Genomic DNA, 13576 nt, shown 5'->3' with positions numbered 1-13576 from the left:
TGCTGGACTGTGTGTGTGTGTGTAGAGTAAGTGGTGTCAGATGGGCACCTGAAGCTGCAGGAGAGTCCAGCAACTCTGGACCCTCTCAGATTTCCTCCAAGTACTCCATTCCCAGAACACACTTGTTGATAAATTTAGTCTAAAACACTCACTGCATGTCTAACAAGCACCAGCTACTCACTCAACCAGTCCCACAGATTTAAGACTTACAGGACTTATCCAGACCCAAGCAGAACAGTTTCTTCACCATCTTGAAGAGATCTTATCTGAATTAGTAGCGCAGGACCTTCAGAGTTCAAAGAGCCCTCTATATCCATCCAATATTTTATTAGTATTGTCAAACTGTGTTAAACAGACAAGACAACAAGGATTTTATAAAAAGCTGACCAGGAAAGAGTCAACAACTAATATACACAAATCTTTGACACATCGAATGTCTCTGAAGGACAGACCAGCTCCTTTTTCCATCCTCACTTTGTACAGTTTTTTCACAAGATTTCTGCTTGGACCACTCACAAGGATTCCTCCAGATATCCTGACATGTTCTGAGACTGTTCACAACATATTTCACTGTAGAGTTTCTACAGCAGCTCAGGATTGTGATTCATGCGACATGGAGCCATGACCCTCATGGAGGAGCAAGAGCAAGCCTTCAGTAGCCACAGTGAGGATGACAGCCCCAATGACAGCTGGTCCTGGGTAACAAAACTAAAATAATGTGTTCTCAAGTGTACACTGTATAGTTGAGAGTATTATAGGTCAAATGAAACAAAAGATCTCATTGTGCAGATCTTTGTCTTGTACTGTGGATTTGTATTGAAATCAGATGGGGTGCATTATTTTAATCAATAAACAGAATAAAACTAATTTGCTAATGCAAGAATAATTTGGTACAGAGGCTGCATCAGTTCAGGACAGTTGGCGACCATTTCAAAGTAATTATGTTTTCTATTTTTATTGTCCTTGCCAATCCATGTTTTGCTGCATTACTATTACTTATGTCATAAAAGGTCCACAAGCACAATTACTGTACCTGTGGCAGCTCTGTTTCTACTCAATGCAGAAAAAAGAAACCCCAGCCTCTGGGGAAATACGGGAATGAAATGAAAAAACTTCTTACTGAGTCAGCGTTGCTGAGATATGACCTCACTTCCTGTTTGGTGACTTTGCATCAATTTGTGATTGGCTGTGACAAACAAACACTTTAGAAAAATCAAAAATCCATATGATAACTTTTGTGAGGCTTGGTCTGAAGAGCATCTGTGCCAGTTTTAGTGAGGATTGGACAAAGTTTTTCTCCTAATTAGCAAAGTAAAAGACTGCACCAAGATTAAACAATGACACACAATATAAAACGTGAGAAACAGTGAGATGAAGTATGTGCCTGTGTGTCTTTGTTTGTGTTCTTCCGTTGTACAGCCATATACTTTACAGTGTGGGTATGCTGGTTCTGCGGACAGAGTGTGTGGGCTTTTGTCTGTGTGTGCAGTATAACCATGTGCTGGATCAACAGCTCATATCTCCACGCATGACCTCAAGCCCACATAGGTACTTATAAAGCTATATTTCACCACAGTTAGTGAGGCTATTACATAATAGTCCTACCACCATGCTGCGGCCTGTGAGTTGATCTGCGGGCTCAGGCACCATCTCCACATTTTCTGCTTCTCCTTTGGAACATATGTGCCTTAAGTTAATCTTTAACTGAAGTGAATTGTTTACATTTTATTGTTCCTCTGGTTATTGTTGCTCTCTGTCAGTCTATTTGGTCTAATGGTATTCAGAGTTTTAGATCATTCATAGTCTCACATGTTTAAAGTGTTTTTTGGAGGGAAAGACTGAGCTGTTTGTTGCCTTTGTCTATTTAGCTCCATTTTTTATGATCAGTGTAAACATAAACAAACCTTGTAAAACCTATAACCACATATAAAGCTTTTTTTCAGCCTTCTTGGTGCATCATGAGTTTAATCAATAAAGAGCTAAAATGGCAATGCAAATATATCCTCAAGTCCAGTCAAAAAACATACAGAAAGTAAAATTATTATGTTTATTGGGATCAAAAATTTAAAGAGAAGCCAGTGTTGTACTAAACTGTCTGATTAAACTGATGCATATACACCTTCAATTTGGAAATCTTTTCTGTTCTCAACCTTCAGTTCAATGGGAGAGCAACTAACAGATAAACTTCACAATAGCCTGTTGTATTACTAGAGAGAACACAATGTCTATATATGTATAGACAAAATTATGACTCATTTATGATGCTAATAAACTTTGTAATTCAACAACTACTTTACATAATATAGATTTGTTACATCTATCCTCTAGTCAGCCCGTAGCAGTGAGCGACCACGTTAACAGTGTGTTTTTCACTAAGCAGGATAAGAGGTGAACAGCATAGAAGATATGCCTTTTTTAAGATCAATTTATGTACTAAATGAAAAGCAATCATGTCTGTTCCATAAGTAATCAACCAAAAGGCAGATATTTGTTCCAGCATATGTCAGACATGTTGTTCTTCAGGTCAAAACAGGATTGGTGGCAGTGGTAAGACAGATTTAACCAGCCATGTCTGGCCCTGGAAACCAAAGTAATCAGATTTTTCTAAAGCCATGGACGATGTCTGCCAAGACTCAACATTGGGGGCGGGTTCAGTAGTTCATTTGTGATGTGTGCATCAGGAAGGCTTCTGATTGGCTCATGCAGCCCATCCCCCAAGAGACACCCCTGTCTCTGAGGTGATGAAATGAATGCCTTCATGACCTCAGAGAGAGTTCCTGGGAGAGATCAGGCTACCCCGGTCTCAGCGAACCACCTCCTTCCTTCCCCTCTCTCCCTCTCACGTGTTAGACATGAGGTAACACTGAAGGGCCATAGCTGCAGCAATACAGAAGATATCAGCCAGCACCCACCCACACCCACACACAAACACAAATATGCAGAAGACAGACAGACACACATACATGCTTACACAGAAACATACAGTTCATGAATGCAAAGAGCAAATATTAACCCAGCCACAAAAACAAACAAAGCAGAAGGTCATACAGACATCTGTTGTAATAAATGAAATCAAGTACAGTCTATGTCAGTGTTTACAATTTCATTGTCTTAACACTTAAATATGCTTCTGTTTCATTCATAGACATGCAACCAATGTGACGCAATAAATATTCAATTAGGTTCAGCCCAGGGAGCTGTTTAGTGCAGAACACTGCATGTACAGTATGTCTTTTAATTACTTATTAATTACTTTAATACGTCTAAAATTAATAATTTGATATTATATAGAAAAATAAAGTCTATCTTTAAATCGTAGATAAGACTTAATGAAGGATAGGAATTAATATGGAAATAGTTAGAGGACAAATTGAGAGAAGGAAGATGAATATAATAAAATAGAGGATATAGTTTTGCTAATTCCTTTAAAGTCTATTTTCTGAGTTAATAAACTTGCTTGTCTCTCAGTCTTTACTGAAAATGTTCCTTTATTCACCATAAGTCACATTGAATCCACCCTGAACCCTGAAGTAAACCAATTCTTCTCCTCACCTCTACAACTTGTTTTCTCTGCCATGCATCCAAATTCACACAAACATTAACATTCTGCAAATTCTCTCTCTAGCCTACTCTTCTGTCCCCATATTCTCCTCTCTCTCTCTTTGAGTGTCCCACCTCTCCCCTCCCTCTCCCCCTCTGGCTGGCTACTTGTTGCTCCCTGATGAATGACTCAGTTCTTAGAAAAACCCCAACACGTGTTTCCTTGTTCCCGCTCCGGCTGCCTGGTGTTGATAGTGTGTGCGTGTGTGTGTGTGTGTTCAGTGCAGCTACGCAGCACAAGTATTTGTGTATTGACAGACAGCACAAATTGATTCAGAGAGTCAGGAACTGTATCACATGTTGGGACTGGAGTTTCATGCACACACACACACACACACACACACACACACACACACACACACACTCACACACACACACACATTCTATCTTTCTTGCTCTACTTTTCTTTTTCTCCCTCTCGCTTTCTCTCTCTCTCTCTCTCTCTCTCTCTCTCTCTCTCTCTCTCACACACACACACACACACACACACACACACATATAAAACAGATTCTCTCCAGGCCCTCATTCCTCGAGAGATGTTCCATCTACTATTCTTTCACTGTGCACATGTTGAGAAAGTTATGTTGTGTGTGTGTGTGTGTGTGTGTGTGTGTATTGTTTTATCACTGTCTAAAAGAGGTCTAGAATAACAAACAGGAGGAGTTGGATGTGTGTGTAACTTTGTGACTGGTTCTTAGAATCACTGAAGAACAACAAAACAACCTGAGACCCAAGTCAGGGAATAGCACCTTATATAACCTTACTATAATCAGATTATAGAGGTCAGGAACATATTACTGTTAAACTACTAACTATTAAGAAAAACACAGTCCATGTGTAGTGAAATTAAATCAGTGACGTTTAAGTAGTGTTTATACTATGTAACTTTTTTGTTATCCCAAAGGAAATTTGGCTTGAAGCCATGCATTAAAGATACAAATCCCCTGATGAAGACACAATAAACAGCAGTTATCAAAATCATGAAATCAAACATTTATGGTTAGAAATCTCATTTGGATTTGGACTTTAGAACATCTTAGTAGAAAGAAATATGTTATGCATCTGAACAAAGTAGGATCTCCTGCACAGAGTATTTTCAGGTACTTTGAGGAGTTTTGTTTGTTTGTTTTTTTTCTTGAAGCGTCATAGCTAATGTCAATGCATATTTGCATATTTATTTGAACAGGTCTAAACGTGCCATGAACTGACAGCTGATTTATATGTGTTCTGGTTTATCTGATTGATCTGCAGTTACCATCAGACACCGCTGCACTCTGTTTAGTCAACTTCTGTCCCTGTGTCTGTCACTTTCTCTCATAAACATATATTTTTATTATCCCTCTTTGATTAACGTGACAGTATCTGTCAGGTTTGCCTTCTCCTTCTATTTCTCCAGAGGGCACATACATGCCATGCCATGCCAGGAGCACTTTACATGTTACACATATTGTACTTTGATAAGCAATAAAAACACAGGTGATGTACAGCAGGACAGTGAAGGATAAAGATGCTACACGCATCATCTTATCTGTCTGTTAGCAAAGACTAAACCTTCTCTTCAGGCTTCTCTCTTTCTCTAACTCATACCATAGGCTACATACATTCATTACAATTTTACCGGTATAGCTGTCATTATATATGTTGAATAGCATGTAGGTTATTTTAATTATGTTTTTGCTTAAAGGAATAGTTTGACAGTTTGAGTTTTCTTACTGAGATTTAAATGGGAGGACTGATACCATTCAAATCTATCTCTTCATTATGAAACTGAAGCAGCTAATTAGCCTAGCTTATTGCCTGACAACCTCCTTTTTACACTATGATTTTTATTAACAAAATGAGACAGATTTATATCTTCAGACAGAGCTGTTACCTCCTCTTTCCAGTACTAATGCTAAGCCATGCCAACTGGCCGCTGCCTCATATTTACCATATTACATTTTGAGAACTGAGACACAGTCAGTACATTGCACAAATACAGATGCCGCCTGAATGTCACTGCTATTCTTATCTCTGCTCCACACGGACTTGTATTTCTTCATAATACAAACAAGATCCTGTTTGCTGGTGCTCTTCTTTCAGTCATACAATAATTTTGTAAGTGTGTATGATTGTAAGATTTAGCCAACTCTGCAGAATGTAGTTCATAGTGTGTGGTCTGGGTAACTATGTTTTCACATGTTGTTTACTATTGTTTTTATGGTTAAAATGGGAACTGATACAGAATGGAATTTTAGAGCATCAACATTAAGGGGAACATAATGCTTTAACCAACATAAACATAACAGCGGTAAACTTTCCCACTGAAGATTCTCATTTAACCTCATGCGGCCTCAGATACTGTCCCTGCCTTTAACTTAATGTATGAAAACTAAGCACTTATTGTTAGATGTTATACATAATAATGTGCAGCTTTAATGAGCTGTGGTCAGTGACCCTGTTTGACCCTGTTTGACTTTGCCTGAGGGCACAGTGCACAGTGGCAAAAAAAGAAATCCTTTCACTTACAATTAATATTGACAACAACAATTACAGCATATTTTCCACTCCAATTTAAGAAAACAGGAATGCAACACATTCACTCGCCTACTCAATAGACCTTCAGCATCAGAGAAAGAAAAGTAAAATAAATTGGGTGCCACTTTTTAATACGGCATCCGTCATTTACACTTTCTAATAATCAGCAAAAGTCAGTAAGTCATCTATAATTATACATGTTAATATATCATTAATAAAGGGTTCTTACAGTAGTCCAAGTGTGCAGTTGTAAATGTTAGTACATTGTTAATACCTTAAGCCCAGAAGTCCTGCAGCCCTTTCCCACAAAGTTAGAGGTCAAACAGTGGATAGGAGGGACCTGTCTGTTAAATTAATGCTGAAAAGACACAGCAAGTGTCATGGAAGAGGATAAATTCTAGTCTCTATAGCAATCCAAAATTATGTCTTCATTAGGGCTCATTCAAAAATAGCCTATAAATAAATGATTTATTAACCAATAATAAATTAAATATAGCCTATAGGGAAGATATATGAGTTATAAATACCGACATCATATAATCATATTGTAGATGATTTTAAGAGGGAAATTTTCAGGCAACATTGTGTGTCGTCACCGCCGGCTCAGCCAATGGGGTCTGTCTGTGTTTGCAGTCCGGTGGCAGAGGGAGGAATATTTTAACCGCGGTTTAAATAGCGAAACAGCCTCGAGCGGACAATCCAATATCATATGCCAGTAAAAGCGTAGCGAGGCTGTCTGTAAGCGACAACATGTGATTTGAGGACTGACACTTAACGGGACTAAAACTGCACAGGACGTTTGGTGGACAATTTTGAATGGCGGAAAATTCCCTGAGCGAGAATCGACGTGAATAAATAATGTAAGTGAAGACAGAATCGCAACCATATAATCTGCTGTCAGGACATACCCAAGGATTTAAGAATTCTTAAAACCTATTTGCTCAATATTAACCCGATGTCGCGGTGGTGTTTGTGTTGCTGCTGTTTGAATGAAGGCAGAGCTCCCGTGCACACTGCAGAACCTCACCCCGTGTGCAGATGTTTACATGTCGCCTCACAGGCCACAGATGATACTACGACCAGTTTATGAGCGTCATGTTGGTGCAGCGTTTTTCTTTAGGTTCTTTTATTTTCTTCAGTTTCATCATAGCGGGTGTCATGTCCAAAAATCAATTGTATTTTGGTCTATTTGTGTTGTTTTTTTTTAGTGCAGAAGAGGAAGGAGAAGGTTATGTATAGGTAAACATGTATATGAAATTATAAACGCTATCAAAAAGCAATGAATAGATGTCATTTAGGTGTAACAGTCAGTAATACTGGAATGTCAGACTGCTGCTCCAGTCATATTAAATTGATTTAATTGGATAATCTCTCACACATCATCATCTGTCTGCAAATCCCTCAGCCTCTCTGTTTCCCCTGTCTGCCTTTCCTGGTGGTGTCACTGTCCTTACTGTAGTGAGACGGAAGCTGAAGTTTTACACTGACTTACTTTTAACACAGAAACCTCTGTGGGGATTGTAAGACACACACTGTGAATGTAGCTCTGACTCAATGTTGTTGTTCACCTGCCTCAGAAATAATAGCAACTATTTAGACAAGGTTCCTTTAATGTTTTGTTGTTTCTTTACTGAAACAATACAGCAAGTCCACTGAGTGACCCTATGAGTTGTCTCGTGATTGGCTATTACATAATGGAGGGGCACTGTGATTGGCTGTTCACCAAAGTCCTGGAAGAGTATGTTAGTTGGTGTGTGTGTGTGTGTGTGTGTGTGTGTGTGTGTTTGTGTGTGTGTGTGTGTGTGTGTGTGTGTGTGTGTGTGTATGAATGGCCCCATCTGTCTGCACGTGGCCTAGTTGACTGTGATTTCAGTTCAGTGGCATGCCCAAGAATATGCATGTGCATACTGTATTTGTTTGTCACAGACATAGAAAATAAATAGATAAGGGAGCGAGAGGGAGACAAAGGGGTCAAATTATTATGTAAACATTGTCAAACAATCTCACTACCAGTTCTTGAACTATAAGTCACAGCAAGAGATTAAAGGATCAGGTGACTCAAATGACAAAAAAAATCCACCCCAAATAATAAAGGTAAATAGATTTTTGTTTTTTATGCTTTCAACGTGTCATTCCAGAAACAAATGTCCTAGTTGCGCTGGGTAATCCTCACTATGAGCAGTGTAATTGGAAATACTCACTCCTGAAGAAATAGTCCCCCATGAAAATCAAAACTATCTGCGTGGCTAGATATTGCTTTGGTTGAAAAATATGTTTGTTTTAATTTGGAGTGACCTGTTTGAGAGTCTGTTTATATGAATTATGTACGTGTGATATTTTTGTATAAATAAAAACCTCATTGTAATCTGATGTGATTTAAGTAGAGGTACTAGGAGGCTAAGTCTGGACAGAGTGTAATCATTGGTTTAGTGACAGTGTTCTGCTGTGTTGTTACAGCAGGCTGGTCAGGACAAGCCTGTGATGACTATCTCATCATGCAGCTCTTGTGTGTACATACAGTATAATGCTGGGTCATTAGAGCAGAACAGCCCCAGTCTGTGATTCACAGTAACTGATGCGTGTTAACAAATCATCCTCATCATTAGAGTGTTCTTACATGGTCTGCCAAAATATTAGACCATCTGTCCCGGAGGCACGTTGTAATGATGTGTGTGTGTGTGTGTGTGTGTGTGTGTGTGTGTGTGTGTGTGTGTGTGTGTGTGTCTGTGTGTGTCTGTGTGTGTGTTTGTGTAAGGAGCAGAAAGAAGAGGAGATAGAAGATGCCAGTATCTGAGTCAGCATAAGCAGGTGGCAGGTGCAGATTTCAAGGGTCACTTTGTTTTACAGACAAGACAGTGATATCCTCTTAGCTTCGTCTTCTTCTCCCCACTTTCTTTCTTTCTTTCTTTCTTTCTTTCTTTCTTTCTGTATTTGTTTAAAAGCATAAAATATCAACAAAGTTTAAACAATACTATTCACTTCTCTTGGATACTGTATGCGTTTTCTTTCTCTTTCTCTTTTCTCTTTTCTCTTTTCTTTTCTTTTCTCTTCTCTTTTTTTAAAATATCCTCCCTGAATCAACAGCCTCCCATCTCGCAGCCCAGTGAATGCATTTCCCTGTGTGTGTCTCGCTCCAGGGCCGTGTTTGGCATTCTAAACAGAGAGCATTAGAGGCTGAGGTTCAGAGAGACTGTCACTGCACCACATGATTAATCTCGTCCCTGATGGAATGTATTGGCATTGCACAGAATAAAAGGCACTTTTGTGTTTCCATTATGATTTTTGATTTCAACACACAGAGAAAGAAAAAAGGAAAAGCAGAATGTTTTCATATCCATGCATCCACACAGAAATCACACCCACAAATTTAACCCACGCTCAGCAACACCACAAGAATAGAAAGAAGAATGTGAAGACTCTCTTTGTGTCAGCAACCTGCCTAACATCCGAGATTGCAAGAGCGGCTGGGATGTGCTGGCAGTAACTGAACTCAGTGGATCAATAATGTATTTTAATGTGGCAGGACTATAGTCCATCAGAGGTCCATTGTCCCGCTACTGAGTGCGCTCTCCATTATATTAAGGGTCTGAAATGTAAATAAAGCCTTATTTAATGGACAGAAGAAGAGAATAAGTAGAAGAACTATCATCTTTCTCCTCTTTCTCCCTCTCTGCCTCCAGTTACAGACCATGAACTATGTGGGTCAGTTGGCGGGCCAGGTGTTTGTGCAGGTCAAGGAGCTCTACAGAGGACTCAACCCTGCAACGCTGTCTGGATGTATAGATGTCATCGTAGTCCGGCAGCCTGATGGCTCCCTGCAGTGCTCCCCCTTCCACGTCCGCTTTGGCAAGATGGGTGTTCTGCGGTCCCGTGAGAAAGTGGTGAGATTAGAGTGCTTCCTCCCTCCCTCACACCTTCCCTCACAATAAGACTCTTTTTCTTGCTTTTCATCTGTATCTACAGTGTGTTTGTGTGTACAGGTAATTTGAGAGTTTTAATCAGTGGGGGAGAAAGTATTCAGGTCTTTTACTGATTAAATCTACAGTGAAAATTCAACTGCCCTGACCACCAACTGTGCTGAAAAAAATGAAATAAATAATTACATTTTAAGAAATACACACAAAAAATCTGAATCAAAAAGTACAATATAAAAGGTATTAAAAGTATACAAATAATGTAAGTACAAGATTGTGCAAATACGGATATAAAAGCAGCAAAAGTAGACCTTCTGTTGCCAGGATGTGCATCCAAACAAGCATGTAGCAAAAGCTGACAGTAGTTAAGAGTTTATATCCCGTGTGGCTTGGTGGGAAAAGCTCCTTCTCAGCCTCTCAGTTCTTGCTTTGAGGGAGTGGTTACGTCTGCTGGAGGGTCACCACCGGAACAGACCATGATTAGGATGTACAGTAGATGTCCTCGAGGGAGGGCAGAGTAGTCCCTGTGATACGCTCAGCACACTTTATCACCACGTGCAATGCCTTCTTATCCTGGGAGGAGCAGTTGCTGAACCAGGCTGTGATACAAGCAGAGAGCACCGACTCATTCGTAGCAGTGTAGAAAGTTTTTTGCAGCACTGAGATTTTGAATTCTCTCAGCCACCTAAGATGGTACAGGCGCTGCTACCCTTTCTTTACCTGCTTAGTTGTGTCCATTGACCAAGTCAGGTCCTCTGAGATTTATATGCCCAGATACTTATGAATACACACACTCTCCACCTTAGTCCCATGTATCTCCAGTGGTACGTGCTGTATTGTCTGCCTTTCTCATTCGAAAGTCCACCAACATCTCCCTTGTTTTGGAGACATTCAGGACCAGACTGTTGCCCAATCCCAGCCCCTCCACCGCTCTCCAAAAGGCTGCCTTGTTGTTGGTCTTGATCAGCCCCACAACCACTGTGTTATCAGTGAATTTCACTATGGTGTTGGAGCTGTGAGTGGCTGTACAATCATGCATGTATAGGGAGAAGAGCAAAGGGCCAAGCACTCAACAAAGCACGGAGCAAAATTATGATGAAGTTTAATGTGTAATGCAGGAACATTATAGCATAAATGTTACTCTGAAGTTAAACAGTACTGCATTACAGTACATTAAAAAGGATTGATAGTATATGCATTTGAGAGGTAAAGAGAGGAGGTGTGATGAACAGAGCTGGAAGATACTTATGGTACTTGCTATCTGTTAGATGAGATGGATATTGATTTACAAAATCAAAAGTTACTGAGTATGTCAACACAAAATGTGGTTGAGTTTGCTGCATGCTAATGAGGTTTAAAACATGTTAAAGTTCTCTTTATTCTGTTATTCTGCAGGTGGACATAGAGATCAATGGGGAGCCAGTCAGTTTGCACATGAAGCTGGGAGAGAATGGAGAGGCCTTCTTCGTCAGAGAGACAGAGAACACGCTGGTGAGTAATGATTGACAGAGTCATTTGTCAGACTCTGTAAGCATGCACAAATATAGGATGGAACATAACTTACTGACGTGAAGGTCGCAAAGCCTGAGCTAAAATACAGGCAGTGCTTGATTTGGACTCATTAAATTCTTGCCCTCTTGCTTTATGGAGGTTCTAACTGGTTTCACTACTTACTGATTAATCCAGAAAACACATGTTATTGTTATTTTAATTGCTTGATTGCTAGTTTTCATGCCCAGACAAGTCCAGGGGAGGCAGAAATGCGCCTGTCCTTCCCTGTAGCCTGAATAAAGCAAGAGACCAAGTTCTGCCGGACAGCTGCTGGAACTGCAAAACATTTTTCAAAGCTTTTTGGATTTTATTTAGCAATTATTTAACCTGGAAAGCTTTAATGTGATTGAATATATCTTTTTCAGGTGTGTCCTGGCGCAGATAGTAGAGTTATAGGCAATACAAAATAAGACAGACACAAAATATACCAAATATAATTTCTTACATAATCATGCACTTTCTAAAACTGTAAGAATAACATAAATAAAACATCAGCAGACAGAAGAGAGAGCACCCAGTTTTTTCAGCTGTGTTCAGCAAATTTTGTCATTTTATGTTTTAGTATGTGTGTGCTATGGGTTTCAGGCAGAGGGTGCAGCGTAAAAGTTCTTTTATCAACTTCAGGGTGGACTTTGGAAACTGGAAACTGAAAATTCGCATAAATAATGTGGATTTAAAATGGCAAGGAATATTTTGTACTATTTAAAGTTTTGTAGATTTTTATATACAAAGATGCCTGGAAAGCAACCCCTGGCACTACATCACAATGTCCTACTTTGGTATGAGTGTGTTTATACAGTGTGAAGGCAGAAGGCGAAATATGAACCAGCTGTTGATACTGCTTTGAGGATGGATTTTACAACCTTGGAAAGATTGTCATTGCAGCACAGATATTTTACTTCATCAAGATACTGCAAGGTGCTCGCTACAATGTACTCTACTTAGTATGTGTGCTTTCTTGTATTCAATTGGCCAATGTGATGCACTGTCAGACGGCATCAAAGTGCACTGTGGAAAATACAGAGCCAAAAGCAACTGCACAATCATGTGTTTTTTTGAGAGCCACGTTGAAATTCTCAGTGTGAAAAGGCCCTTAGTAAACCGGACAAATAAGCCTCACCCATTGAAACCCTGCAGTGCAAGTGCTAAACCACTCCATTCAACTTCAAGCAAGGCAGTGCAGTGAGCCAAGCAAACAATAACAAGTACAGTAAGTATAAAGAACATATGGAGGGGAGAGACACCAAGAGGAGAAAGAAAGGAAAAAACAAACAAAGATGTGCACATGTAACGCAGATAAAATTATATGATCATATGGGGATCTTGGCAGAAAGATGGATGACCTTACCACTCAAATGACATATGTTCAAATGACATGTCTATTTTGAATGGAAAGCAAAATCACATAACAATCCGCTGAGAGACTCTGTTTGTATAAAAGCAGATGAAGAGTTAAGCATCTGAAATATAAGCTGAGGACAACAAGGAACAAGATCCTCCGTCCCCTTGTGGCATCCTGTTGACCAGCATGACTTTGGTTTCCTGGAAATAAACCAACGTAAAGCATACGTATTTGGAAGTACAGTATGTGCAGCACAAACAGCAGAAAATAATCTGGCGTGGGAACATTTCCTTTGGTTGAATCAAATGATTGTGAAAGGTGATAAGCAAGGATTCATGGGAAGTGTGTGTGTTTGTGGGGGGGGGGGTTGATAATGATAATTTTTTCTCATTACATTGACTCAATTTGACTTACTGTCTCTGTCAAAGATTAGGAGCCCCTCTCCAGCAGTTGGTAGGTGCCATAGTTTCTCTTCAAAGTGGGTCCTGTAACAATATTGTGGGAAAACAAAGACTTTTAATTTTTATGCCCCAGAAAATTCAAAGAAAGACTGACAGTTATTAAATTCTGTTCGACCATGTCTGTTATACTGTTTGGGTCTTGTGTCACATCCTCTCCTTGACATAACTGCCCCAGCACAGAGTGGAAAACC

General features: G+C 39.6%; 1 protein-coding gene across 5 annotated transcripts in view; it reads left to right on the top strand.

Moving 5' to 3' along the window:
* Positions 1 to 287: 287 nt before the first annotated feature.
* LOC111659124 (phosphatidate phosphatase LPIN1-like) overlaps positions 288 to 13576 on the top strand; it is a 28251-nt gene continuing 14962 nt past the window's right edge. Inside the window, exons 1-3 of one of the 5 annotated variants that reach the window (XM_087175547.1) lie at positions 288 to 699; positions 9798 to 9998; positions 11427 to 11522. In XM_087175547.1, the coding sequence (XP_087031673.1) occupies positions 607 to 699; positions 9798 to 9998; positions 11427 to 11522 (390 nt within the window). In that variant the 5' untranslated portion in view covers positions 288 to 606. Of the gene's footprint in view, positions 700 to 6796; positions 6978 to 9797; positions 9999 to 11426; positions 11523 to 13576 lie in introns of those variants that run through there. The other 4 variants (XM_087175548.1, XM_087175546.1, XM_023411956.2 and 1 more) reach the window with 4 other exon arrangements.

Source organism: Seriola lalandi, unplaced genomic scaffold, assembly GCF_002814215.2.
Source record: "Seriola lalandi dorsalis isolate HSWRI2012SDOR001 ecotype SW California unplaced genomic scaffold, Sedor1 jcf7180002054474, whole genome shotgun sequence".
NCBI classification, from domain to species: domain Eukaryota; kingdom Metazoa; phylum Chordata; class Actinopteri; order Carangiformes; family Carangidae; genus Seriola; species Seriola lalandi.
The sequence above is the reverse complement of the archived record's forward strand: the minus strand, read 5'-3'. Positions and strand labels throughout refer to the sequence as shown.